Source organism: Cervus elaphus, chromosome 20 (assembly GCF_910594005.1).
Source record: "Cervus elaphus chromosome 20, mCerEla1.1, whole genome shotgun sequence".
Classification (NCBI taxonomy): Eukaryota; Metazoa; Chordata; class Mammalia; order Artiodactyla; family Cervidae; genus Cervus; species Cervus elaphus.
In genome coordinates, this window is record NC_057834.1 from 31,366,182 (window position 1) to 31,391,942 (window position 25,761).

At 66.9% G+C, this 25,761-nt stretch overlaps 2 protein-coding genes and 14 non-coding genes across 16 annotated transcripts; 7 read left to right on the forward strand and 9 right to left on the reverse strand.

Annotated features, from left to right (window-relative positions):
- The first annotated feature begins 946 nt into the window (after window positions 1-946).
- On the forward strand, window positions 947-5,413 carry LOC122678371 (basic proline-rich protein-like). The gene is made up of 7 exons (XM_043879040.1): window positions 947-975; window positions 1,121-1,181; window positions 1,753-1,832; window positions 1,907-2,616; window positions 3,910-4,423; window positions 4,608-4,877; window positions 5,023-5,413. Exons 1-7 carry the CDS (start codon window positions 947-949, stop codon window positions 5,411-5,413), a joined length of 2,055 nt encoding a protein of 684 aa, XP_043734975.1.
- TRNAE-CUC lies at window positions 4,496-4,567 on the reverse strand. Its single transcript has one exon. It is a non-coding gene; the product is annotated as a tRNA-Glu (tRNA).
- TRNAG-UCC lies at window positions 4,888-4,959 on the reverse strand. The gene has a single exon. It is a non-coding gene; the product is annotated as a tRNA-Gly (tRNA).
- A 259-nt stretch (window positions 5,414-5,672) lies between the features above and the next one.
- On the reverse strand, window positions 5,673-5,744 carry TRNAD-GUC. The gene has a single exon. It is a non-coding gene; the product is annotated as a tRNA-Asp (tRNA).
- Window positions 5,745-6,257: 513 nt separating this feature from the next.
- On the forward strand, window positions 6,258-6,340 carry TRNAL-CAG. Its single transcript has one exon. It is a non-coding gene; the product is annotated as a tRNA-Leu (tRNA).
- A 1,442-nt stretch (window positions 6,341-7,782) lies between these two features.
- On the forward strand, window positions 7,783-7,853 carry TRNAG-GCC. The gene has a single exon. It is a non-coding gene; the product is annotated as a tRNA-Gly (tRNA).
- Window positions 7,854-10,154: 2,301 nt separating this feature from the next.
- Window positions 10,155-14,627, forward strand: LOC122678372 (basic proline-rich protein-like). The gene is made up of 7 exons (XM_043879041.1): window positions 10,155-10,183; window positions 10,329-10,389; window positions 10,961-11,040; window positions 11,115-11,824; window positions 13,124-13,637; window positions 13,822-14,091; window positions 14,237-14,627. The coding sequence occupies exons 1-7, from the start codon at window positions 10,155-10,157 to the stop codon at window positions 14,625-14,627; spliced, it is 2,055 nt and encodes a 684-aa protein (XP_043734976.1).
- Window positions 13,710-13,781, reverse strand: TRNAE-CUC. The gene has a single exon. It is a non-coding gene; the product is annotated as a tRNA-Glu (tRNA).
- Window positions 14,102-14,173, reverse strand: TRNAG-UCC. Its single transcript has one exon. It is a non-coding gene; the product is annotated as a tRNA-Gly (tRNA).
- Window positions 14,628-14,886: 259 nt separating the features above from the next.
- TRNAD-GUC lies at window positions 14,887-14,958 on the reverse strand. Its single transcript has one exon. It is a non-coding gene; the product is annotated as a tRNA-Asp (tRNA).
- Window positions 14,959-15,471: 513 nt separating this feature from the next.
- Window positions 15,472-15,554, forward strand: TRNAL-CAG. The gene has a single exon. It is a non-coding gene; the product is annotated as a tRNA-Leu (tRNA).
- A 1,442-nt stretch (window positions 15,555-16,996) lies between these two features.
- TRNAG-GCC lies at window positions 16,997-17,067 on the forward strand. The gene has a single exon. It is a non-coding gene; the product is annotated as a tRNA-Gly (tRNA).
- Window positions 17,068-22,960: 5,893 nt separating this feature from the next.
- TRNAE-CUC lies at window positions 22,961-23,032 on the reverse strand. The gene has a single exon. It is a non-coding gene; the product is annotated as a tRNA-Glu (tRNA).
- A 316-nt stretch (window positions 23,033-23,348) lies between these two features.
- Window positions 23,349-23,420, reverse strand: TRNAG-UCC. Its single transcript has one exon. It is a non-coding gene; the product is annotated as a tRNA-Gly (tRNA).
- Window positions 23,421-24,132: 712 nt separating this feature from the next.
- TRNAD-GUC lies at window positions 24,133-24,204 on the reverse strand. The gene has a single exon. It is a non-coding gene; the product is annotated as a tRNA-Asp (tRNA).
- A 513-nt stretch (window positions 24,205-24,717) lies between these two features.
- On the forward strand, window positions 24,718-24,800 carry TRNAL-CAG. The gene has a single exon. It is a non-coding gene; the product is annotated as a tRNA-Leu (tRNA).
- The last annotated feature ends 961 nt before the right edge of the window (window positions 24,801-25,761 follow it).

The window sequence follows — 25,761 nt, forward strand, 5'->3', positions numbered from 1 at the left end:
GCCGGGCACTTGGGCGTCCCCCATGTCTCGGCTCTGGCACAGAGGGCTGCGATGACCCTGGGGGATGCCTGCATCTCCTCCCAGCAGGGGTGATGTCTTTTCCCGATGGGTACCCGGGATTGGGTTTGCTGGATCACAGCGTAAGCTCTTCTTTTTCCTATTGCTGGACTGATCCTCGACTGATTGACTTCCAGGGAGCAGTAGATGTTGTTCTGGAAGTGTAGCTGGTCTACACCCTGCTGTCCGTTTCCGCTGGACAGCGTCGTGATTCCGTCCTGTGTGTGTAGGATGATGTTTTCAGATCGCTTTCCATTACAGGGGGTGACAGGCGATTGCATCCTATTCCCTGTGGTATCCGGTGTGTCTTTGCTGGTCGTCTCCTTTCTACTCAGCACGAGTACGGTATATCCGTTGAGCCCGGCTCTTCATTCATCCCTCCGTCCCTGACTTTGCCCTTGGGAAGCCCGAAGCGGCTTTCCTGTGTCTCGGGGGCTGTCGCTGCTTGGCACAGGGATGAATTTGTACAACACTTTCGATTCCACCCATCTGTGACCTTGTCTGTTCGACTCCCCTCACCAAGGGTCATATTCTGCAGCTCCGGCCGCTGTTGCTGCCAGTGACACTATGTGACTCTTGTGGACGGCTCAGTGACATCCTGTTCTCTCCCTGTCTCTGACAGCGCATCTTCGTGGGTGAGCCGCTGGGGATGGGCACTAGGGGTTTCTCCCCGTCTTGGCTACGGCAAACGGTGCTGCCACGACCGTGGGGTTTGCATGTGCCTTTCTGAATGAAGAGTTGAGCCTTTCACGGATATGGACCCCGCTCGCCTGTCTCCCGCTTACTCAGTTACCTATGGTATTCAGTGTCCTTTTGAAAGCTTACTCCAAAGTCATAGTAGCGGTTGTTGTGGAAGTAGAGTGGATTTCCAACATTGGGCTCCTTTCCGATGGACTGCAACGTGATTCTGTTTCCCAGGTACAGATTTCAGATTTCATGTATGTTTTCAGACTCTTTTCCACTTGAGGTTATTACAGGGTACTGACTCTTATTGCCTGTGTTGAACTGGACAACCTTGGTGCGTCTCCCATCATAGGCGGTCCTGCGTATCTGTTCGTTGCAGCTCCAGAGTCATCCCTCCACCGCTGCCCTTCCGCCTGCGTTACACCAAGGCGGTTTTCTGCGTGAGCCGGTCTCTCTTCGGCAAATAGGTTCGTTTTGTATTCTTTTACACGTTCCACATGCTTTTGTCCAACTCGGTCTGACATTCTTCACCAAGTCTAAGAGTCTCTAGGTCCATCATTGCTTGTGTCAAATGGCAATCCTTTCCTTTTCTCTTTAGGACCGAGTGATCGTTCCTTGGGACATCTATGCCACATCTTCTTGGGCCCGCCGTTCGAGGACGGGCACTGGGGTTTCTTCCGTGTCGTGGCTATGGCAAATAGTGCTGCAGTGTGCACGGCGAGTATGGACCTTTAGACCTCTCCGAGGTTTGTTCTCTGCGGGTGTGCACCCAGGACGGGGTGTGCTCGGTCAGATGGGAGCTCTCTTTGGTCCTCATGAAACCCCAGGCATCCCCGCTGCCAACCACCACCCACCATCCCACCCTGAGCCCCCAGCAATGGCACACCCGAGACTGGACATCTGGTCCTGGTGTGTGGGGACTTGGGTCTCTGGGGCGGGACGGTGGGCCCACCCTGTTCCGACCGGGTCTGGCCCCCGTCTGGCACTCCGTTTCTGTGGCTCGCTTGCCAGCGTCCTAGCCAGCGCCCGGAGCCCCAGCCCACCGCCGAGCCTGAGCAACCTGCCGCACCGCGCGCCAGCCCGCCCACACGGCGTGCTCTCCCACCACCTCCCTCACGCCACAGCCCCCTCAGGGTCACCGCCTGCCCTCTGCCTCTCCCGCCAGACCCCAGGCTCGGCCCCATCTACCCGCCACCGTCCCCCTGCAGCCCCGGGCCATCCCTCACACGCCCTGCCCTGCCCTGGCGTTCACCAGTGCGGGCCTGCCTCCAGCTCCGCAGACCCACCCCTGCCACCCGCCCACCCCGACCGCAGACCTGTCCCAGCCTCACACGGGTGCCTGGCACGGCGTCGCCACCGCCTCCATGCTTCTGCAGAGGCCCTGCTCGAGTGGCCGGCCCATCTTTCGGCCAGGTCCCCGCGAGTCCCATGCCTCCCCCTTCCCGCCGGCCCTCCACGCAGACGCCACGCCCAAGCACCCCTGGGCCTGCCTCCCCGCACCCTGCTCGCTGCCGCCCCCTCTCCCTGCGATGGCTCTGCCCCGGTCCCTGATCCTCGTGGGGCACCCACCAGCCATGGCCCCAGGCAGCTTCGTCCCGCACTCTCACCCACGCACGCTGACGCCCACGGCCCCGGCAGGGGCGTCGAGGAAACCTCCTGCGGCGATGGCTAGCACGCGTCAGGCCACAGGTTCTCCTTTTGCCCAGGGGACTCAGCTTTGTCCCGTCGCCCCCGAGCGTGCCGCCCTCGCCGCAGGATGGTGCCCTTCGTCGGCCGTCCACTCCCCCACCCCACCCCCCAAAGGACACAGTCCTTCAACAGTCGTGAAACCCTTTGGGGTTACAGACGGGCTCAAGATTGGGCTAAGGGGAGATTGTGGGTGGCGATGACCCCCGGCCAGAGTTCCTGGGGACGACGATGACAGTCTGTGGAGAGGGATGGAGTTGATCCTGGACAGACAGATTGGAGAGAATGGCAAAGTAGGAGATGTCATATCTAGGGCAGGGGTGCGTGGAACAGGGCGCTGTGTGTGTGTGTGTGTGTGTGTGTGTGTGTGTCTGCGTGTCTGCGTGTGCACCCAGGTGCCCCCCTTTGGTTCGTTGTCGGGGAGGGACATCTGGGAAACCTTGCCTCACTCCGGTAGGATTGAGAGCTGTGCTCAGGCAAGGGAAACACCATGTTGGTCGGCGTGTCCACCCTGGCCGGCATCACTGCCTGGGGCGCATCTGCCACCTCCCGGCTGGTTGGCTGCGTTTTCCCGGCCGGCCCGCCCCGCCGGGATCTGTGTGCTCCCTCACTTCCCCCCGCGCGGTGCTGTGACTCGCAGCACAGGCCCACATTCGTCTTCACCCCTTTGCCTCGGGGAGAGCGAAGAAGAACTCAAGAGCCTCTTGATGGAAGTGAAAGAGGAAAATGACAAAGTTGGCTTCAAACTCAACATTCAGAAAACTAAGCTCGTGGCATCCGGTCCCATCACTTCATGGCAAACAGATGGGGAAACAATGGACACCGGGAGAGACGTCACTGAGGTGGGGGGGGGGCTCCCCCAAATCACTGCAGCCGGTGGCCGCGGCCATGAAATTAAAAGACGTCCGCCTCTTGGGAGAAAAGCTCTGACCAAGCTAGACAGTATGTCGAAAAGCAGAGACATGACTCTGCCACGAGGGTCCATCTCGTGAAAGCCACGGTCTGTCCAGCAGTCACGGACAGATGTGAGAGTTGGAGCATAAAGAAAGCTGAGCGCTGAAGAATCGATGCTTTTGAACTGCGGTGTTGGAGAAGACTCTTGAGAGTCCCTTGGACTGCCAGGAGATCCAACCAGTCAATCCTAGAGGAAATCAGTCCTGAATATTCATGGGAAGCCCTGAGGCTGAAGCTGACACTTCATTCAGTCCTCTGGCCACCTGACGCAAAGGACTGACTCCCTGGAAAAGACCTCGACGGAAGGCAGGAGGAGACGGGGACGACACGCCACGCCAGAAGGTGAGATGGTTGGATGGCATCGCCGACTCGCTGGACCTGAGTTTGAGCAAGCTGCGGGAGTTGGTGATGGCCAGGGAAGCCTGGGCTGCTGCAGCGCACTGAGCGACTGAACCCATCGATACCGATGCCTCCCGGGCGCCGTGGTCCGCCTCCCAGAGCCCACTCAGGACCAGCACCCTCTTGGAGTCACCAGCGGCGCACGGGAGTCACAGCCAGCCCGGGACCTGGCACTCAATGGCCCAGCCGCCCAGAGAGGTGGCTGGCACGCGGGGCATGGGGAGGCAGGCGTGTCCGTGGCCACTGGCCCCACTCCCAGAGGCAGATCCCCCTCGCTCGTCTTCGGCTGTGGCCACCGCCGCGGCCGCTGCCGGCCCGCGCTGGCGACCACCACAGCCCACGCCCCGACCCCTACCCCCACCCGCCCTGTCCGACCCCACCTCCTCCCCACCACCACTGACAGCAGGAGAACCAGCACAAGCCCAGGAGCATGGCGGCCGCCACCAGGGGCAGCAGCCGCCGCCCCTCAGGAGGGAGGGGGCGGGGGCTGGGGCTGGGAGGCCTCAGGCGGGTCGTGGTGGAAGCGGCGCGAGGTGGCCACTGCGGCCAAAAGGTTTGCCCCGGGGCACGGCGGGGCTGGCCTGAATCGTGCTTGGGCTGGAGGTGCAGGGTCCCGGGGCCTCTGTGGCAGCGCTGAGCAAGCGTAGGCTAAAAGGGTGGTGGGGTCGCCGGCGAGGAGATCGGCAGGTGGCGGGCGGAGGGGAAGAAGAAAGGCTTCCCTGACCGGGAATCGAACCCGGGCCGCGGCGGTGAGAGCGCCGAATCCTAACCACTAGACCACCAGGGAGCGTCGGGGTTCGGCCCTCGCCTGCTCCTGCCGAACCCAGCGCCTCCGGGCCGCCCGCCCGCCCGCCCGCCCGCCCGCGCCACCGTGGTGCCCACACTCGGCCTTGGCAAGGCAAGTCCAGCCGCCCGCCGGCCCTGTCAGTCCGCCTGCCCTGGCGGGCCGTCTTGCTCTCAGCAGCCTCAAAACACTGCGCGCGCCACCGGCTTCTCGCACACACGCCAAAAGCCGCGCGCCAGCTGCCTGGCTCCCTGCTCCCAGCTCTCTCTGCCCCGAACGCCCCAGCCGGGAGGGCGGCGGAGCTCAGCAAAAGGTCGGCCTGCTGCGTTGGCCGGGAATCGAACCCGGGTCAACTGCTTGGAAGGCAGCTATGCTCACCACTATACCACCAACGCTGCTCAGCCCGGGCCGCCGCCAGACGCCGGCCCCGGGCTCGCCCCAGCACACTCTCGCCGCAGCCGCCGCCGCATCCCTGCCCCGACGCCCCGTCAGCGGGAGGCTCTGCGCCGCCGCCGGCGCCACCAGCAGCCCACCAGCAACCCCATCCGCGCCAGCTCTACGCAGCGGCCGGGGTCCACCGGCCCCACCGCCCCGGGGCGGCGCTCCCGCGGCCTTGCGGCCCCCCGGCCGTTCGCTCCCCGCCGCGGCCCGCGAACGCCTCCGCCCTCACCCCCGGGGGGCAACGCGGGGCACGCGGCTTCCAGCAGCCAGCTGGCCAAAGCCCTTCTCCACCGTGCGCTGGGCGAGGCCACTTCCCACGACGACAGGGGGACACGGGAGCCAGCCGCCTGCAGGCGTCACGGCGCTCTGCCGCGCCGCGGGGGCGTCGCGAGCCTAGGAGCCCACTGAGGCAGCCCCTGTGGGCGGGCGGGCCGCAAGATCCGGCTATGGTCGGGCAAGGCCGTGGGGTGGCCAAGGAGGCCGTCGCTCCGCCGTGGCGACCGAGCGCCCGGCGACGACAGAGGGCTCAGGCTGGAGGGCTGCACCGGTAGAGGCGGTCGGCGGTGGCCAGGCGCCTGGTCCAAAGGCGGACGGAGGAGACGAAGGGCCCTTGGGGGCCAGGCGGCAGGACAGAGAGCCACCGCGGCCACCAAAAAGGCTGTGTTGCCTCCCCGTCGGGGAATCGAACCCCGGTCTCCCGCGTGACAGGCGGGGATACTCACCACTATACTAACGAGGACGGCGGCGACCGCCCTGCCGCCCGGCCCCTCTCGGGCTCTCGGGCTGCCTGCCCACGCCTCCCCCGTGCCCAGCACGGGCCCCGACCCGACCGCCCACCAAACCAACCGCCTCGGTCACAGAGGCGGCCCGCGACCCCGACACGGACCCGGACCCCCCGGGGCACTGGACACTCCTCGTGCGCGCCGCCTCTTGCCTCCAACGCGGCCATTCCGCCGGGAGAAGGGGGTCCGAGAAGGCAAGCGAGGCTGCGAGGACACGGTGGGCGCGCGCCGGCCCGCGTCTGGCGAGGAGGGGCGCGGGTGAGGAGGGGACGGCCCGCCAAGGGCCGGGCTGGGTCCGGGGCGCGACCGGCGGCGCAGCCAGGCGCCTCGGCCGGCCCCGTCGCTCACCCACGCCAGACGGCCGCCTGCCTGCCTGGCGCGGCGCACCGCGCGGCCCGCCACGGGCGCCGGGGCTCGCGCCGCGTCGGGTCTCAGCCAGGCGAGCGGCCACGCGCCCGCCCAGGCCCGCCGTCAGGATGGCCGAGCGGTCTAAGGCGCTGCGTTCAGGTCGCAGTCTCCCCTGGAGGCGTGGGTTCGAATCCCACTCCTGACAAGCCAGCCTTTTGGCCCGCCGGACAAACGCACCCGTCCTCCCCGCGCCACAGCCTTTCTCCACACACGCCCGCCCCCCGCCACCAGGAACCTTCAGTCCTTCTCAGCGCAGCTTTCCTCCCCAGGTGTCTGCGGCTGCAGCTGCTGCTTTTCCGGCCTCCCCGCCTGCGCCTCGCGCACCCTCGCCCACCCTCCCACTCGCAAGGCCCCACCCCGCCCCACCCCCGTCGGCGCCGACGCACGCGGCCCCGCGCCGGGTGGCGAGCCCTCCTCGCTTCGCGGGCGCCGCGACTTCTGCCTGCTGAACGGCCAAGTCGCTCTCGCAGCCTTGCTTCCACGTCCGCCCCCGGCCGCTCCCCCTCCGCCCGGCACCCTGTCGTCCGCGCCCGCGCCGCCGGCCCGCCTGCGCCACCCAGCCACACCCAGGCGGCCGAGCCCCCCCGCCTTGCCCGCCAGGGGGCTGCTGCGTGCCCTCCACGCTTCTCCGCCTTGCGGCCTCGGCCGGGCCACACCTGCCTGCCTCCCGCCCGGGACGCGCGCCACGCACCCTTGCTGCGGGCCGGCGAACACCGGCCTTCCGTGCACGAACCCGTCCCGGGAAGGGCGCTCGGCTGGGGTGGGAGCGGAAGCCCTGCGTGCCCGTCCAGCCCAGCCACAGGCGCCCAGCCCGCGCCCCGGCCCTCGGCGCCACCGCGCCCGTTCCCGGGGGGAGGGGGGGGAAGCCGCCGCCCGGGCCGGAGCCAAGCGCGGCCTGGCGTGCTCCCTGCCTCAGCCGGCAGTCCCCGAGCCAGGAGCCGCTCTGCCCAAGGGCCCCTCCTCACCACCACCACCACCCACCCTGTCAGAGCGGAGCGCCCGCGAGCGCCGTCGGCCAGAGCGCAGGAGCCAGGCTCACAACGCCTTTGGGTCCTGGGGCCTGAGCGCCGCTCGGGGCGGCGGCGGGGGCGCCCCGGGGAGTCGCGCTCCCGCGCTCGCGAGCACCCAGCACAGGCCGAGCCCGGGGTCCCGGCCCCCGCCCGCAATGGCACGCTCCATCCCGCCCCTGCCGGAAAGCCAGCCCGCCAGAGGGGTTTTGGGTCGGGACCCGGCAGGTCGCTGAGAGGAACGTCGGCGCGCGGCCGCGGCGACCACGCAGCGCCTGCCCACGCAGACGGCGTCGGCTCCTGGCCCCCTCGGGCGACACCGACAGCGTCGCGGCGGCCGTGGTCGGCGCAGAAGGCGCGGGACCGGCCGAGTGGGCCGGCGGCCCGCCGCCCCGGGGTCCCTCCGAGAGCGCCGCGCCCTGGGGTCCTGCACGTGCCCGGACCCTGGCTTTGAGGTCGGCCGCCCGTCGTCTCCTGCTCGGATGGAGCAGACAGATGCCCACTGGGCGAGCGGTGAGCAGTGACGGGCGGGTGTTGGCCAGCGCCTCTGGGGCGGCGTCGGGCGGCGGCGGCCACCGGTGCATGGGTGGTTCAGTGGTAGAATTCTCGCCTGCCACGCGGGAGGCCCGGGTTCGATTCCCGGCCCATGCAACCCCAGCGTCCCCTTTTGGTCCCGCACTGCAGTCCCAGAGCCGAGCTAGGTCTGCCCGCTCCAAGGCGCTCAAGGGAGCGCTCCTGCAACCGCTGGCTGCTACCTGCCGCCCGCTGCCTCTCCCACGCAGCTGCCCACGACCCCTCCCGCCCCCACACACGGCCCTGCTGCCAAGCCGCTGTGGCCCCAAGCCCTGCGGGCTCAGCCGCCCGTGTGCCCAGACACCTCCCTTGTGGTTGCTGGCTTCCTCACGCGGACCCAGCCGGTGGCTCACGGATTGCGCTGGAAGGCACACCCCACCTCTGGCAGCCGCCGGCCCCACCTCTTCACCTTTCCCAACGTCTGTCTCCAAGCTCCCTGGCTCACTCTCGCCACACTCCGAGAATCAATCACCCTCCGTTTGCACAGCCAGGAGCAAGGAAGTTGCCACATCTGGCAAGGATACCTCCCTTTTCCCTGGAGGGTCCCTGGAGCATCAGCTTGCAGGAGGAGTTCCTCAGAAGTCCACACGCTCCCGGCCCTGGGCCCAGATCGGTTTCCAACAGCAACGCCCTCACCACCTCACACACCACCCCCTCCCCTGAAACCCTCTTGCCCGCCTCACCTCAGCATCAGCCCTGCTCCGCCAGTAACACCACCTCAGCCTGCACCCTCACCATCCCCCTGCTCCCCCAAACGCACCCATCCCACCCACCCCCACCCCTGCTCCCCACCTCCCCCATCTCCACTGCCCCCCTCCCGCCCACGCGCGCGCCCGGTTCCTCCATGAGCCATCCCAAATCCTACTCTTGTCAAGGAACCCGCCTCTGCCTTTGTCCCACTGGCCCGTCTCCCCCCAACCCCAACCCCAACCCCAACCCTTGGGCTCTTCCTTTTTCTGCTTCTTCCAACGCCAGTAGACCTGATTTCCTTTCCCGGGTTAGTCTCAGGTGCACGGCACAGTGATTCAGTCCCCTGTTCTTTTCCAGGTGATTTTCCAGTGTAGGTTGAGGCGAGATACGAATACAGATCTCATGCTACGGAGGAAAGCTTTGTTGCTTATCTCCTGTAGGTATACTAGCTCCTCTCTCTTGATCCGCCTCCAACTTCGTCCGTCCGCTGCCTTTCCCCTTGGGTAGCCCTATGGACGTTTTCTATGTCTGAAGGTCGTTTTCCCTTTTGCACATAGATTCATTTGCATTCGTTGGCAGAGTCCACAGAGCTTTGTCCCTCTGCACCCGACTCACCTCACTCAGTGGACCCTTCTGTGGGTCCGTCCAGCGTCGCGGCCCGTGGCGATGGCCGCTCCTCCTTGACGGCGGCGTCATATTCCACGGTACACATATACCTCTTCTTCTCGTGCCGGCCACGTGCCGCCGGGCACTTGGGCGTTCCCCATGTCTCGGCTCTGGCACAGAGGGCTGCGATGACCCTGGGGGATGCCTGCATCTCCTCCCAGCAGGGGTGATGTCTTTTCCCGATGGGTACCCGGGATTGGGTTTGCTGGATCACAGCGTAAGCTCTTCTTTTTCCTATTGCTGGACTGATCCTCGACTGATTGACTTCCAGGGAGCAGTAGATGTTGTTCTGGAAGTGTAGCTGGTCTACACCCTGCTGTCCGTTTCCGCTGGACAGCGTCGTGATTCCGTCCTGTGTGTGTAGGATGATGTTTTCAGATCGCTTTCCATTACAGGGGGTGACAGGCGATTGCATCCTATTCCCTGTGGTATCCGGTGTGTCTTTGCTGGTCGTCTCCTTTCTACTCAGCACGAGTACGGTATATCCGTTGAGCCCGGCTCTTCATTCATCCCTCCGTCCCTGACTTTGCCCTTGGGAAGCCCGAAGCGGCTTTCCTGTGTCTCGGGGGCTGTCGCTGCTTGGCACAGGGATGAATTTGTACACCACTTTCGATTCCACCCATCTGTGACCTTGTCTGTTCGACTCCCCTCACCAAGGGTCATATTCTGCAGCTCCGGCCGCTGTTGCTGCCAGTGACACTATGTGACTCTTGTGGACGGCTCAGTGACATCCTGTTCTCTCCGTGTCTCTGACAGCGCATCTTCGTGGGTGAGCCGCTGGGGATGGGCACTAGGGGTTTCTCCCCGTCTTGGCTACGGCAAACGGTGCTGCCACGACCGTGGGGTTTGCATGTGCCTTTCTGAATGAAGAGTTGAGCCTTTCACGGATATGGACCCCGCTCGCCTGTCTCCCGCTTACTCAGTTACCTATGGTATTCAGTGTCCTTTTGAAAGCTTACTCCAAAGTCATCGCAGCGGTTGTTGTGGAAGTAGAGTGGATTTCCAACATTGGGCTCCTTTCCGATGGACTGCAACGTGATTCTGTTTCCCAGGTACAGATTTCAGATTTCATGTATGTTTTCAGACTCTTTTCCACTTGAGGTTATTACAGGGTACTGACTCTTATTGCCTGTGTTGAACTGGACAACCTTGGTGCGTCTCCCATCATAGGCGGTCCTGCGTATCTGTTCGTTGCAGCTCCAGAGTCATCCCTCCACCGCTGCCCTTCCGCCTGCGTTACACCAAGGCGGTTTTCTGCGTGAGCCGGTCTCTCTTCGGCAAATAGGTTCGTTTTGTATTCTTTTACACGTTCCACATGCTTTTGTCCAACTCGGTCTGACATTCTTCACCAAGTCTAAGAGTCTCTAGGTCCATCATTGCTTGTGTCAAATGGCAATCCTTTCCTTTTCTCTTTAGGACCGAGTGATCGTTCCTTGGGACATCTATGCCACATCTTCTTGGGCCCGCCGTTCGAGGACGGGCACTGGGGTTTCTTCCGTGTCGTGGCTATGGCAAATAGTGCTGCAGTGTGCACGGCGAGTATGGACCTTTAGACCTCTCCGAGGTTTGTTCTCTGCGGGTGTGCACCCAGGACGGGGTGTGCTCGGTCAGATGGGAGCTCTCTTTGGTCCTCATGAAACCCCAGGCATCCCCGCTGCCAACCACCACCCACCATCCCACCCTGAGCCCCCAGCAATGGCACACCCGAGACTGGACATCTGGTCCTGGTGTGTGGGGACTTGGGTCTCTGGGGCGGGACGGTGGGCCCACCCTGTTCCGACCGGGTCTGGCCCCCGTCTGGCACTCCGTTTCTGTGGCTCGCTTGCCAGCGTCCTAGCCAGCGCCCGGAGCCCCAGCCCACCGCCGAGCCTGAGCAACCTGCCGCACCGCGCGCCAGCCCGCCCACACGGCGTGCTCTCCCACCACCTCCCTCACGCCACAGCCCCCTCAGGGTCACCGCCTGCCCTCTGCCTCTCCCGCCAGACCCCAGGCTCGGCCCCATCTACCCGCCACTGTCCCCCTGCAGCCCCGGGCCATCCCTCACACGCCCTGCCCTGCCCTGGCGTTCACCAGTGCGGGCCTGCCTCCAGCTCCGCAGACCCACCCCTGCCACCCGCCCACCCCGACCGCAGACCTGTCCCAGCCTCACACGGGTGCCTGGCACGGCGTCGCCACCGCCTCCATGCTTCTGCAGAGGCCCTGCTCGAGTGGCCGGCCCATCTTTCGGCCAGGTCCCCGCGAGTCCCATGCCTCCCCCTTCCCGCCGGCCCTCCACGCAGACGCCACGCCCAAGCACCCCTGGGCCTGCCTCCCCGCACCCTGCTCGCTGCCGCCCCCTCTCCCTGCGATGGCTCTGCCCCGGTCCCTGATCCTCGTGGGGCACCCACCAGCCATGGCCCCAGGCAGCTTCGTCCCGCACTCTCACCCACGCACGCTGACGCCCACGGCCCCGGCAGGGGCGTCGAGGAAACCTCCTGCGGCGATGGCTAGCACGCGTCAGGCCACAGGTTCTCCTTTTGCCCAGGGGACTCAGCTTTGTCCCGTCGCCCCCGAGCGTGCCGCCCTCGCCGCAGGATGGTGCCCTTCGTCGGCCGTCCACTCCCCCACCCCACCCCCCAAAGGACACAGTCCTTCAACAGTCGTGAAACCCTTTGGGGTTACAGACGGGCTCAAGATTGGGCTAAGGGGAGATTGTGGGTGGCGATGACCCCCGGCCAGAGTTCCTGGGGACGACGATGACAGTCTGTGGAGAGGGATGGAGTTGATCCTGGACAGACAGATTGGAGAGAATGGCAAAGTAGGAGATGTCATATCTAGGGCAGGGGTGCGTGGAACAGGGCGCTGTGTGTGTGTGTGTGTGTGTGTGTGTGTGTGTGTGTGTCTGCGTGTCTGCGTGTGCACCCAGGTGCCCCCCTTTGGTTCGTTGTCGGGGAGGGACATCTGGGAAACCTTGCCTCACTCCGGTAGGATTGAGAGCTGTGCTCAGGCAAGGGAAACACCATGTTGGTCGGCGTGTCCACCCTGGCCGGCATCACTGCCTGGGGCGCATCTGCCACCTCCCGGCTGGTTGGCTGCGTTTTCCCGGCCGGCCCGCCCCGCCGGGATCTGTGTGCTCCCTCACTTCCCCCCGCGCGGTGCTGTGACTCGCAGCACAGGCCCACATTCGTCTTCACCCCTTTGCCTCGGGGAGAGCGAAGAAGAACTCAAGAGCCTCTTGATGGAAGTGAAAGAGGAAAATGACAAAGTTGGCTTCAAACTCAACATTCAGAAAACTAAGCTCGTGGCATCCGGTCCCATCACTTCATGGCAAACAGATGGGGAAACAATGGACACCGGGAGAGACGTCACTGAGGTGGGGGGGGGGCTCCCCCAAATCACTGCAGCCGGTGGCCGCGGCCATGAAATTAAAAGACGTCCGCCTCTTGGGAGAAAAGCTCTGACCAAGCTAGACAGTATGTCGAAAAGCAGAGACATGACTCTGCCACGAGGGTCCATCTCGTGAAAGCCACGGTCTGTCCAGCAGTCACGGACAGATGTGAGAGTTGGAGCATAAAGAAAGCTGAGCGCTGAAGAATCGATGCTTTTGAACTGCGGTGTTGGAGAAGACTCTTGAGAGTCCCTTGGACTGCCAGGAGATCCAACCAGTCAATCCTAGAGGAAATCAGTCCTGAATATTCATGGGAAGCCCTGAGGCTGAAGCTGACACTTCATTCAGTCCTCTGGCCACCTGACGCAAAGGACTGACTCCCTGGAAAAGACCTCGACGGAAGGCAGGAGGAGACGGGGACGACACGCCACGCCAGAAGGTGAGATGGTTGGATGGCATCGCCGACTCGCTGGACCTGAGTTTGAGCAAGCTGCGGGAGTTGGTGATGGCCAGGGAAGCCTGGGCTGCTGCAGCGCACTGAGCGACTGAACCCATCGATACCGATGCCTCCCGGGCGCCGTGGTCCGCCTCCCAGAGCCCACTCAGGACCAGCACCCTCTTGGAGTCACCAGCGGCGCACGGGAGTCACAGCCAGCCCGGGACCTGGCACTCAATGGCCCAGCCGCCCAGAGAGGTGGCTGGCACGCGGGGCATGGGGAGGCAGGCGTGTCCGTGGCCACTGGCCCCACTCCCAGAGGCAGATCCCCCTCGCTCGTCTTCGGCTGTGGCCACCGCCGCGGCCGCTGCCGGCCCGCGCTGGCGACCACCACAGCCCACGCCCCGACCCCTACCCCCACCCGCCCTGTCCGACCCCACCTCCTCCCCACCACCACTGACAGCAGGAGAACCAGCACAAGCCCAGGAGCATGGCGGCCGCCACCAGGGGCAGCAGCCGCCGCCCCTCAGGAGGGAGGGGGCGGGGGCTGGGGCTGGGAGGCCTCAGGCGGGTCGTGGTGGAAGCGGCGCGAGGTGGCCACTGCGGCCAAAAGGTTTGCCCCGGGGCACGGCGGGGCTGGCCTGAATCGTGCTTGGGCTGGAGGTGCAGGGTCCCGGGGCCTCTGTGGCAGCGCTGAGCAAGCGTAGGCTAAAAGGGTGGTGGGGTCGCCGGCGAGGAGATCGGCAGGTGGCGGGCGGAGGGGAAGAAGAAAGGCTTCCCTGACCGGGAATCGAACCCGGGCCGCGGCGGTGAGAGCGCCGAATCCTAACCACTAGACCACCAGGGAGCGTCGGGGTTCGGCCCTCGCCTGCTCCTGCCGAACCCAGCGCCTCCGGGCCGCCCGCCCGCCCGCCCGCCCGCCCGCGCCACCGTGGTGCCCACACTCGGCCTTGGCAAGGCAAGTCCAGCCGCCCGCCGGCCCTGTCAGTCCGCCTGCCCTGGCGGGCCGTCTTGCTCTCAGCAGCCTCAAAACACTGCGCGCGCCACCGGCTTCTCGCACACACGCCAAAAGCCGCGCGCCAGCTGCCTGGCTCCCTGCTCCCAGCTCTCTCTGCCCCGAACGCCCCAGCCGGGAGGGCGGCGGAGCTCAGCAAAAGGTCGGCCTGCTGCGTTGGCCGGGAATCGAACCCGGGTCAACTGCTTGGAAGGCAGCTATGCTCACCACTATACCACCAACGCTGCTCAGCCCGGGCCGCCGCCAGACGCCGGCCCCGGGCTCGCCCCAGCACACTCTCGCCGCAGCCGCCGCCGCATCCCTGCCCCGACGCCCCGTCAGCGGGAGGCTCTGCGCCGCCGCCGGCGCCACCAGCAGCCCACCAGCAACCCCATCCGCGCCAGCTCTACGCAGCGGCCGGGGTCCACCGGCCCCACCGCCCCGGGGCGGCGCTCCCGCGGCCTTGCGGCCCCCCGGCCGTTCGCTCCCCGCCGCGGCCCGCGAACGCCTCCGCCCTCACCCCCGGGGGGCAACGCGGGGCACGCGGCTTCCAGCAGCCAGCTGGCCAAAGCCCTTCTCCACCGTGCGCTGGGCGAGGCCACTTCCCACGACGACAGGGGGACACGGGAGCCAGCCGCCTGCAGGCGTCACGGCGCTCTGCCGCGCCGCGGGGGCGTCGCGAGCCTAGGAGCCCACTGAGGCAGCCCCTGTGGGCGGGCGGGCCGCAAGATCCGGCTATGGTCGGGCAAGGCCGTGGGGTGGCCAAGGAGGCCGTCGCTCCGCCGTGGCGACCGAGCGCCCGGCGACGACAGAGGGCTCAGGCTGGAGGGCTGCACCGGTAGAGGCGGTCGGCGGTGGCCAGGCGCCTGGTCCAAAGGCGGACGGAGGAGACGAAGGGCCCTTGGGGGCCAGGCGGCAGGACAGAGAGCCACCGCGGCCACCAAAAAGGCTGTGTTGCCTCCCCGTCGGGGAATCGAACCCCGGTCTCCCGCGTGACAGGCGGGGATACTCACCACTATACTAACGAGGACGGCGGCGACCGCCCTGCCGCCCGGCCCCTCTCGGGCTCTCGGGCTGCCTGCCCACGCCTCCCCCGTGCCCAGCACGGGCCCCGACCCGACCGCCCACCAAACCAACCGCCTCGGTCACAGAGGCGGCCCGCGACCCCGACACGGACCCGGACCCCCCGGGGCACTGGACACTCCTCGTGCGCGCCGCCTCTTGCCTCCAACGCGGCCATTCCGCCGGGAGAAGGGGGTCCGAGAAGGCAAGCGAGGCTGCGAGGACACGGTGGGCGCGCGCCGGCCCGCGTCTGGCGAGGAGGGGCGCGGGTGAGGAGGGGACGGCCCGCCAAGGGCCGGGCTGGGTCCGGGGCGCGACCGGCGGCGCAGCCAGGCGCCTCGGCCGGCCCCGTCGCTCACCCACGCCAGACGGCCGCCTGCCTGCCTGGCGCGGCGCACCGCGCGGCCCGCCACGGGCGCCGGGGCTCGCGCCGCGTCGGGTCTCAGCCAGGCGAGCGGCCACGCGCCCGCCCAGGCCCGCCGTCAGGATGGCCGAGCGGTCTAAGGCGCTGCGTTCAGGTCGCAGTCTCCCCTGGAGGCGTGGGTTCGAATCCCACTCCTGACAAGCCAGCCTTTTGGCCCGCCGGACAAACGCACCCGTCCTCCCCGCGCCACAGCCTTTCTCCACACACGCCCGCCCCCCGCCACCAGGAACCTTCAGTCCTTCTCAGCGCAGCTTTCCTCCCCAGGTGTCTGCGGCTGCAGCTGCTGCTTTTCCGGCCTCCCCGCCTGCGCCTCGCGCACCCTCGCCCACCCTCCCACTCGCAAGGCCCCACCCCGCCCCACCCCCGTCGGCGCCGACGCACGCGGCCCCGCGCCGGGTGGCGAGCCCTCCTCGCTTCGCGGGCGCCGCGACTTCTGCCTGCTGAACGGCCAAGTCGCTCTCGCAGCCTTGCTTCCACGTCCGCCCCCGGCCGCTCCCCCTCCGCCCGGCACCCTGTCGTCCGCGCCCGCGCCGCCGGCCCGCCTGCGCCACCCAGCCACACCCAGGCGGCCGAGCCCCCCCGCCTTGCCCGCCAGGGGGCTGCTGCGTGCCCTCCACGCTTCTCCGCCTTGCGGCCTCGGCCGGGCCACACCTGCCTGCCTCCCGCCCGGGACGCGCGCCACGCACCCTTGCTGCGGGCCGGCGAACACCGGCCTTCCGTGCACGAACCCGTCCCGGGAAGGGCGCTCGGCTGGGGTGGGAGCGGAAGCCCTGCGTGCCCGTCCAGCCCAGCCACAGGCGCCCAGCCCGCGCCCCGGCCCTCGGCGCCACCGCGCCCGTTCCCGGGGGGAGGGGGGGGAAGCCGCCGCCCGGGCCGGAGCCAAGCGCGGCCTGGCGTGCTCCCTGCCTCAGCCGGCAGTCCCCGAGCCAGGAGCCGCTCTGCCCAAGGGCCCCTCCTCACCACCACCACCACCCACCCTGTCAGAGCGGAGCGCCCGCGAGCGCCGTCGGCCAGAGCGCAGGAGCCAGGCTCACAACGCCTTTGGGTCCTCGGGCCTGAGCGCCGCTCGGGGCGGCGGCGGGGGCGCCCCGGGGAGTCGCGCTCCCGCGCTCGCGAGCACCCAGCACAGGCCGAGCCCGGGGTCCCGGCCCCCGCCCGCAATGGCACGCTCCATCCCGCCCCTGCCGGAAAGCCAGCCCGCCAGAGGGGTTTTGGGTCGGGACCCGGCAGGTCGCTGAGAGGAACGTCGGCGCGCGGCCGCGGCGACCACGCAGCGCCTGCCCACGCAGACGGCGTCGGCTCCTGGCCCCCTCGGGCGACACCGACAGCGTCGCGGCGGCCGTGGTCGGCGCAGAAGGCGCGGGACCGGCCGAGTGGGCCGGCGGCCCGCCGCCCCGGGGTCCCTCCGAGAGCGCCGCGCCCTGGGGTCCTGCACGTGCCCGGACCCTGGCTTTGAGGTCGGCCGCCCGTCGTCTCCTGCTCGGATGGAGCAGACAGATGCCCACTGGGCGAGCGGTGAGCAGTGACGGGCGGGTGTTGGCCAGCGCCTCTGGGGCGGCGTCGGGCGGCGGCGGCCACCGGTGCATGGGTGGTTCAGTGGTAGAATTCTCGCCTGCCACGCGGGAGGCCCGGGTTCGATTCCCGGCCCATGCAACCCCAGCGTCCCCTTTTGGTCCCGCACTGCAGTCCCAGAGCCGAGCTAGGTCTGCCCGCTCCAAGGCGCTCAAGGGAGCGCTCCTGCAACCGCTGGCTGCTACCTGCCGCCCGCTGCCTCTCCCACGCAGCTGCCCACGACCCCTCCCGCCCCCACACACGGCCCTGCTGCCAAGCCGCTGTGGCCCCAAGCCCTGCGGGCTCAGCCGCCCGTGTGCCCAGACACCTCCCTTGTGGTTGCTGGCTTCCTCACGCGGACCCAGCCGGTGGCTCACGGATTGCGCTGGAAGGCACACCCCACCTCTGGCAGCCGCCGGCCCCACCTCTTCACCTTTCCCAACGTCTGTCTCCAAGCTCCCTGGCTCACTCTCGCCACACTCCGAGAATCAATCACCCTCCGTTTGCACAGCCAGGAGCAAGGAAGTTGCCACATCTGGCAAGGATACCTCCCTTTTCCCTGGAGGGTCCCTGGAGCATCAGCTTGCAGGAGGAGTTCCTCAGAAGTCCACACGCTCCCGGCCCTGGGCCCAGATCGGTTTCCAACAGCAACGCCCTCACCACCTCACACACCACCCCCTCCCCTGAAACCCTCTTGCCCGCCTCACCTCAGCATCAGCCCTGCTCCGCCAGTAACACCACCTCAGCCTGCACCCTCACCATCCCCCTGCTCCCCCAAACGCACCCATCCCACCCACCCCCACCCCTGCTCCCCACCTCCCCCATCTCCACTGCCCCCCTCCCGCCCACGCGCGCGCCCGGTTCCTCCATGAGCCATCCCAAATCCTACTCTTGTCAAGGAACCCGCCTCTGCCTTTGTCCCACTGGCCCGTCTCCCCCCAACCCCAACCCCAACCCCAACCCTTGGGCTCTTCCTTTTTCTGCTTCTTCCAACGCCAGTAGACCTGATTTCCTTTCCCGGGTTAGTCTCAGGTGCACGGCACAGTGATTCAGTCCCCTGTTCTTTTCCAGGTGATTTTCCAGCGTAGGTTGAGGCGAGATACGAATACAGATCTCATGCTACGGAGGAAAGCTTTGTTGCTTATCTCCTGTAGGTATACTAGCTCCTCTCTCTTGATCCGCCTCCAACTTCGTCCGTCCGCTGCCTTTCCCCTTGGGTAGCCCTATGGACGTTTTCTATGTCTGAAGGTCGTTTTCCCTTTTGCACATAGATTCATTTGCATTCGTTGGCAGAGTCCACAGAGCTTTGTCCCTCTGCACCCGACTCACTTCACTCAGTGGACCCTTCTGTGGGTCCGTCCAGCGTCGCGGCCCGTGGCGATGGCCGCTCCTCCTTGACGGCGGCGTCATATTCCACGGTACACATATACCTCTTCTTCTCGTGCCGGCCACGTGCCGCCGGGCACTTGGGCGTTCCCCATGTCTCGGCTCTGGCACAGAGGGCTGCGATGACCCTGGGGGATGCCTGCATCTCCTCCCAGCAGGGGTGATGTCTTTTCCCGATGGGTACCCGGGATTGGGTTTGCTGGATCACAGCGTAAGCTCTTCTTTTTCCTATTGCTGGACTGATCCTCGACTGATTGACTTCCAGGGAGCAGTAGATGTTGTTCTGGAAGTGTAGCTGGTCTACACCCTGCTGTCCGTTTCCGCTGGACAGCGTCGTGATTCCGTCCTGTGTGTGTAGGATGATGTTTTCAGATCGCTTTCCATTACAGGGGGTGACAGGCGATTGCATCCTATTCCCTGTGGTATCCGGTGTGTCTTTGCTGGTCGTCTCCTTTCTACTCAGCACGAGTACGGTATATCCGTTGAGCCCGGCTCTTCATTCATCCCTCCGTCCCTGACTTTGCCCTTGGGAAGCCCGAAGCGGCTTTCCTGTGTCTCGGGGGCTGTCGCTGCTTGGCACAGGGATGAATTTGTACAACACTTTCGATTCCACCCATCTGTGACCTTGTCTGTTCGACTCCCCTCACCAAGGGTCATATTCTGCAGCTCCGGCCGCTGTTGCTGCCAGTGACACTATGTGACTCTTGTGGACGGCTCAGTGACATCCTGTTCTCTCCCTGTCTCTGACAGCGCATCTTCGTGGGTGAGCCGCTGGGGATGGGCACTAGGGGTTTCTCCCCGTCTTGGCTACGGCAAACGGTGCTGCCACGACCGTGGGGTTTGCATGTGCCTTTCTGAATGAAGAGTTGAGCCTTTCACGGATATGGACCCCGCTCGCCTGTCTCCCGCTTACTCAGTTACCTATGGTATTCAGTGTCCTTTTGAAAGCTTACTCCAAAGTCATAGTAGCGGTTGTTGTGGAAGTAGAGTGGATTTCCAACATTGGGCTCCTTTCCGATGGACTGCAACGTGATTCTGTTTCCCAGGTACAGATTTCAGATTTCATGTATGTTTTCAGACTCTTTTCCACTTGAGGTTATTACAGGGTACTGACTCTTATTGCCTGTGTTGAACTGGACAACCTTGGTGCGTCTCCCATCATAGGCGGTCCTGCGTATCTGTTCGTTGCAGCTCCAGAGTCATCCCTCCACCGCTGCCCTTCCGCCTGCCTTACACCAAGGCGGTTTTCTGCGTGAGCCGGTCTCTCTTCGGCAAATAGGTTCGTTTTGTATTCTTTTACACGTTCCACATGCTTTTGTCCAACTCGGTCTGACATTCTTCACCAAGTCTAAGAGTCTCTAGGTCCATCATTGCTTGTGACAAATGGCAATCCTTTCCTTTTCTCTTTAGGACCGAGTGATCGTTCCTTGGGACATCTATGCCACATCTTCTTGGGCCCGCCGTTCGAGGACGGGCACTGGGGTTTCTTCCGTGTCGTGGCTATGGCAAATAGTGCTGCAGTGTGCACGGCGAGTATGGACCTTTAGACCTCTCCGAGGTTTGTTCTCTGCGGGTGTGCACCCAGGACGGGGTGTGCTCGGTCAGATGGGAGCTCTCTTTGGTCCTCATGAAACCCCAGGCATCCCCGCTGCCAACCACCACCCACCATCCCACCCTGAGCCCCCAGCAATGGCACACCCGAGACTGGACATCTGGTCCTGGTGAGTGGGGACTTGGGTCTCTGGGGCGGGACGGTGGGCCCACCCTGTTCCGACCGGGTCTGGCCCCCGTCTGGCACTCTGTTTCTGTGGCTCGCTTGCCAGCGTCCTAGCCAGCGCCCGGAGCCCCAGCCCACCGCCGAGCCTGAGCAACCTGCGGCACCGCGCGCCAGGGTGGCACGCACGCTCACCCGCCAGCCCGCCCACACGGCGTGCTCTCCCACCACCTCCCTCACGCCACAGCCCCTCAGGGTCATCGCCTGCCCTCTGCCTCTCCCGCCAGACCCCAGGCTCGGCCCCATCTACTCGCCACTGTCCCCCTGCAGCCCCGGGCCATCCCTCACATGCCCTGCCCTGCCCTGGCGTTCACCAGTGCGGGCCTGCCTCCAGCTCCGCAGACCCACCCCTGCCACCCGCCCACCCCGACCGCAGACCTGTCCCAGCCTCACACGGGTGCCTGGCACGGCGTCGCCACCGCCTCCATGCTTCTGCAGAGGCCCTGCTCGAGTGGCCGGCCCATCTTTCGGCCAGGTCCCCGCGAGTCCCATGCCTCCCCCTTCCCGCCGGCCCTCCACGCAGACGCCACGCCCAAGCACCCCTGGGCCTGCCTCCCCGCACCCTGCTCGCTGCCGCCCCCTCTCCCTGCGATGGCTCTGCCCCGGTCCCTGATCCTCGTGGGGCACCCACCAGCCATGGCCCCAGGCAGCTTCGTCCCGCACTCTCACCCACGCACGCTGACGCCCACGGCCCCGGCAGGGGCGTCGAGGAAACCTCCTGCGGCGATGGCTAGCACGCGTCAGGCCACAGGTTCTCCTTTTGCCCAGGGGACTCAGCTTTGTCCCGTCGCCCCCGAGCGTGCCGCCCTCGCCGCAGGATGGTGCCCTTCGTCGGCCGTCCACTCCCCCACCCCACCCCCCAAAGGACACAGTCCTTCAACAGTCGTGAAACCCTTTGGGGGTTACAGACGGGCTCAAGATTGGGCTAAGGGGAGATTGTGGGTGGCGATGACCCCCGGCGAGAGTTCCTGGGGACGACGATGACAGTCTGTGGAGAGGGATGGAGTTGATCCTGGACAGACAGATTGGAGAGAATGGCAAAGTAGGAGATGTCATATCTAGGGCAGGGGTGCGTGGAACAGGGCGCTGTGTGTGTGTGTGTGTGTGTGTGTGTGTGTGTGTGTGTGTCTGCGTGTCTGCGTGTCTGCGTGTGCACCCAGGTGCCCCCCTTTGGTTCGTTGTCGGGGAGGGACATCTGGGAAACCTTGCCTCACTCCGGTAGGATTGAGAGCTGTGGTCAGGCAAGGGAAACACCATGTTGGTCGGCGTGTCCACCCTGGCCGGCATCACTGCCTGGGGCGCATCTGCCACCTCCCGGCTGGTTGGCTGCGTTTTCCCGGCCGGCCCGCCCCGCCGGGATCTGTGTGCTCCCTCACTTCCCCCCGCGCGGTGCTGTGACTCGCAGCACAGGCCCACATTCGTCTTCACCCCTTTGCCTCGGGGAGAGCGAAGAAGAACTCAAGAGCCTCTTGATGGAAGTGAAAGAGGAAAATGACAAAGTTGGTTTCAAACTCAACATTCAGAAAACTAAGCTCGTGGCATCCGGTCCCATCACTTCATGGCAAACAGATGGGGAAACAATGGACACCGGGAGAGACGTCACTGAGGTGGGGGGGGGGGGCTCCCCCAAATCACTGCAGCCGGTGGCCGCGGCCATGAAATTAAAAGACGTCCGCCTCTTGGGAGAAAAGCTCTGACCAAGCTAGACAGTATGTCGAAAAGCAGAGACATGACTCTGCCACGAGGGTCCATCTCGTGAAAGCCACGGTCTGTCCAGCAGTCACGGACAGATGTGAGAGTTGGAGCATAAAGAAAGCTGAGCGCTGAAGAATCGATGCTTTTGAACTGCGGTGTTGGAGAAGACTCTTGAGAGTCCCTTGGACTGCCAGGAGATCCAACCAGTCAATCCTAGAGGAAATCAGTCCTGAATATTCATGGGAAGCCCTGAGGCTGAAGCTGACACTTCATTCAGTCCTCTGGCCACCTGACGCAAAGGACTGACTCCCTGGAAAAGACCTCGACGGAAGGCAGGAGGAGACGGGGACGACACGCCACGCCAGAAGGTGAGATGGTTGGATGGCATCGCCGACTCGCTGGACCTGAGTTTGAGCAAGCTGCGGGAGTTGGTGATGGCCAGGGAAGCCTGGGCTGCTGCAGCGCACTGAGCGACTGAACCCATCGATACCGATGCCTCCCGGGCGCCGTGGTCCGCCTCCCAGAGCCCACTCAGGACCAGCACCCTCTTGGAGTCACCAGCGGCGCACGGGAGTCACAGCCAGCCCGGGACCTGGCACTCAATGGCCCAGCCGCCCAGAGAGGTGGCTGGCACGCGGGGCATGGGGAGGCAGGCGTGTCCGTGGCCACTGGCCCCACTCCCAGAGGCAGATCCCCCTCGCTCGTCTTCGGCTGTGGCCACCGCCGCGGCCGCTGCCGGCCCGCGCTGGCGACCACCACAGCCCACGCCCCGACCCCTACCCCCACCCGCCCTGTCCGACCCCACCTCCTCCCCACCACCACTGACAGCAGGAGAACCAGCACAAGCCCAGGAGCATGGCGGCCGCCACCAGGGGCAGCAGACGCCGCCCCTCAGGAGGGAGGGGGCGGGGGCTGGGGCTGGGAGGCCTCAGGCGGGTCGTGGTGGAAGCGGCGCGAGGTGGCCACTGCGGCCAAAAGGTTTGCCCCGGGGCACGGCGGGGCTGGCCTGAATCGTGCTTGGGCTGGAGGTGCAGGGTCCCGGGGCCTCTGTGGCAGCGCTGAGCAAGCGTAGGCTAAAAGGGTGGTGGGGTCGCCGGCGAGGAGATCGGCAGGTGGCGGGCGGAGGGGAAGAAGAAAGGCTTCCCTGACCGGGAATCGAACCCGGGCCGCGGCGGTGAGAGCGCCGAATCCTAACCACTAGACCACCAGGGAGCGTCGGGGTTCGGCCCTCGCCTGCTCCTGCCGAACCCAGCGCCTCCGGGCCGCCCGCCCGCCCGCCCGCCCGCGCCACCGTGGTGCCCACACTCGGCCTTGGCAAGGCAAGTCCAGCCGCCCGCCGGCCCTGTCAGTCCGCCTGCCCTGGCGGGCCGTCTTGCTCTCAGCAGCCTCAAAACACTGCGCGCGCCACCGGCTTCTCGCACACACGCCAAAAGCCGCGCGCCAGCTGCCTGGCTCCCTGCTCCCAGCTCTCTCTGCCCCGAACGCCCCAGCCGGGAGGGCGGCGGAGCTCAGCAAAAGGTCGGCCCGCTGCGTTGGCCGGGAATCGAACCCGGGTCAACTGCTTGGAAGGCAGCTATGCTCACCACTATACCACCAACGCTGCTCAGCCCGGGCCGCCGCCAGACGCCGGCCCCGGGCTCGCCCCAGCACACTCTCGCCGCCGCCGCCGCCGCATCCCTGCCCCGACGCCCCGTCAGCGGGAGGCTCTGCGCCGCCGCCGGCGCCACCAGCAGCCCACCAGCAACCCCATCCGCGCCAGCTCTACGCAGCGGCCGGGGTCCACCGGCCCCACCGCCCCGGGGCGGCGCTCCCGCGGCCTTGCGGCCCCCCGGCCGTTCGCTCCCCGCCGCGGCCCGCGAACGCCTCCGCCCTCACCCCCGGGGGGCAACGCGGGGCACGCGGCTTCCAGCAGCCAGCTGGCCAAAGCCCTTCTCCACCGTGCGCTGGGCGAGGCCACTTCCCACGACGACAGGGGGACACGGGAGCCAGCCGCCTGCAGGCGTCACGGCGCTCTGCCGCGCCGCGCCGGTCGCGAGCCTAGGAGCCCACTGAGGCAGCCCCTGTGGGCGGGCGGGCCGCAAGATCCGGCTATTGTCGGGCAAGGCCGTGGGGGTGGCCAAGGAGGCCGTCGCTCCGCCGTGGCGACCGAGCGCCCGGCGACGACAGAGGGCTCAGGCTGGAGGGCTGCACCGGTAGAGGCGGTCGGCGGTGGCCAGGCGCCTGGTCCAAAGGCGGACGGAGGAGACGAAGGGCCCTTGGGGGCCAGGCGGCAGGACAGAGAGCCACCGCGGCCACCAAAAAGGCTGTGTTGCCTCCCCGTCGGGGAATCGAACCCCGGTCTCCCGCGTGACAGGCGGGGATACTCACCACTATACTAACGAGGACGGCGGCGACCGCCCTGCCGCCCGGCCCCTCTCGGGCTCTCGGGCTGCCTGCCCACGCCTCCCCCGTGCCCAGCACGGGCCCCGACCCGACCGCCCACCAAACCAACCGCCTCGGTCACAGAGGCGGCCCGCGACCCCGACACGGACCCGGACCCCCCGGGGCACTGGACACTCCTCGTGCGCGCCGCCTCTTGCCTCCAACGCGGCCATTCCGCCGGGAGAAGGGGGTCCGAGAAGGCAAGCGAGGCTGCGAGGACACGGTGGGCGCGCGCCGGCCCGCGTCTGGCGAGGAGGGGCGCGGGTGAGGAGGGGACGGCCCGCCAAGGGCCGGGCTGGGTCCGGGGCGCGACCGGCGGCGCAGCCAGGCGCCTCGGCCGGCCCCGTCGCTCACCCACGCCAGACGGCCGCCTGCCTGCCTGGCGCGGCGCACCGCGCGGCCCGCCACGGGCGCCGGGGCTCGCGCCGCGTCGGGTCTCAGCCAGGCGAGCGGCCACGCGCCCGCCCAGGCCCGCCGTCAGGATGGCCGAGCGGTCTAAGGCGCTGCGTTCAGGTCGCAGTCTCCCCTGGAGGCGTGGGTTCGAATCCCACTCCTGACAAGCCAGCCTTTTGGCCCGCCGGACAAACGCACCCGTCCTCCCCGCGCCACAGCCTTTCTCCACACACGCCCGCCCCCCGCCACCAGGAACCTTCAGTCCTTCTCAGCGCAGCTTTCCTCCCCAGGTGTCTGCGGCTGCAGCTGCTGCTTTTCCGGCCTCCCCGCCTGCGCCTCGCGCACCCTCGCCCACCCTCCCACTCGCAAGGCCCCACCCCGCCCCACCCCCGTCGGCGCCGACGCACGCGGCCCCGCGCCGGGTGGCGAGCCCTCCTCGCTTCGCGGGCGCCGCGACTTCTGCCTGCTGAACGGCCAACTCGCTCTCGCAGCCTTGCTTCCACGTCCGCCCCCGGCCGCTCCCCCTCCGGCCGGCACCCTGTCGTCCGCGCCCGCGCCGCCGGCCCGCCTGCGCCACCCAGCCACACCCAGGCGGCCGAGCCCCCCCCCCCCCGCCTTGCCCGCCAGGGGGCTGCTGCGTGCCCTCCACGCTTCTCCGCCTTGCGGCCTCGGCCGGGCCACACCTGCCTGCCTCCCGCCCGGGACGCGCGCCACGCACCCTTGCTGCGGGCCGGCGAACACCGGCCTTCCGTGCACGAACCCGTCCCGGGAAGGGCGCTCGGCTGGGGTGGGAGCGGAAGCCCTGCGTGCCCGTCCAGCCCAGCCACAGGCGCCCAGCCCGCGCCCCGGCCCTCGGCGCCACCGCGCCCGTTCCCGGGGGGAGGGGGGGGAAGCCGCCGCCCGGGCCGGAGCCAAGCGCGGCCTGGCGTGCTCCCTGCCTCAGCCGGCAGTCCCCGAGCCAGGAGCCGCTCTGCCCAAGGGCCCCTCCTCACCACCACCACCACCCACCCTGTCAGAGCGGAGCGCCCGCGAGCGCCGTCGGCCAGAGCGCAGGAGCCAGGCTCACAACGCCTTTGGGTCCTGGGGCCTGAGCGCCGCTCGGGGCGGCGGCGGGGGCGCCCCGGGGA

Excerpts from the sequence above, each read along its gene's own strand:
- LOC122678372 (XM_043879041.1), top strand. The coding sequence starts at position 10,155 with ATGGACTGCAACGTGATTCTGTTTCCCAG. Across the intron at positions 10,390-10,960 it reads ACACCAAGGCGGTTTTCTGC|CGTCCTAGCCAGCGCCCGGA; the intron begins GTGAGCCGGTCT and ends CTCGCTTGCCAG. Across the intron at positions 13,638-13,821 it reads TGTGGCAGCGCTGAGCAAGC|CGCCTCCGGGCCGCCCGCCC; the intron begins GTAGGCTAAAAG and ends TGCCGAACCCAG.
- LOC122678371 (XM_043879040.1), top strand. The coding sequence starts at position 947 with ATGGACTGCAACGTGATTCTGTTTCCCAG. Across the intron at positions 1,182-1,752 it reads ACACCAAGGCGGTTTTCTGC|CGTCCTAGCCAGCGCCCGGA; the intron begins GTGAGCCGGTCT and ends CTCGCTTGCCAG. Across the intron at positions 1,833-1,906 it reads CGCGCCAGCCCGCCCACACG|ACCCCAGGCTCGGCCCCATC; the intron begins GCGTGCTCTCCC and ends CTCTCCCGCCAG.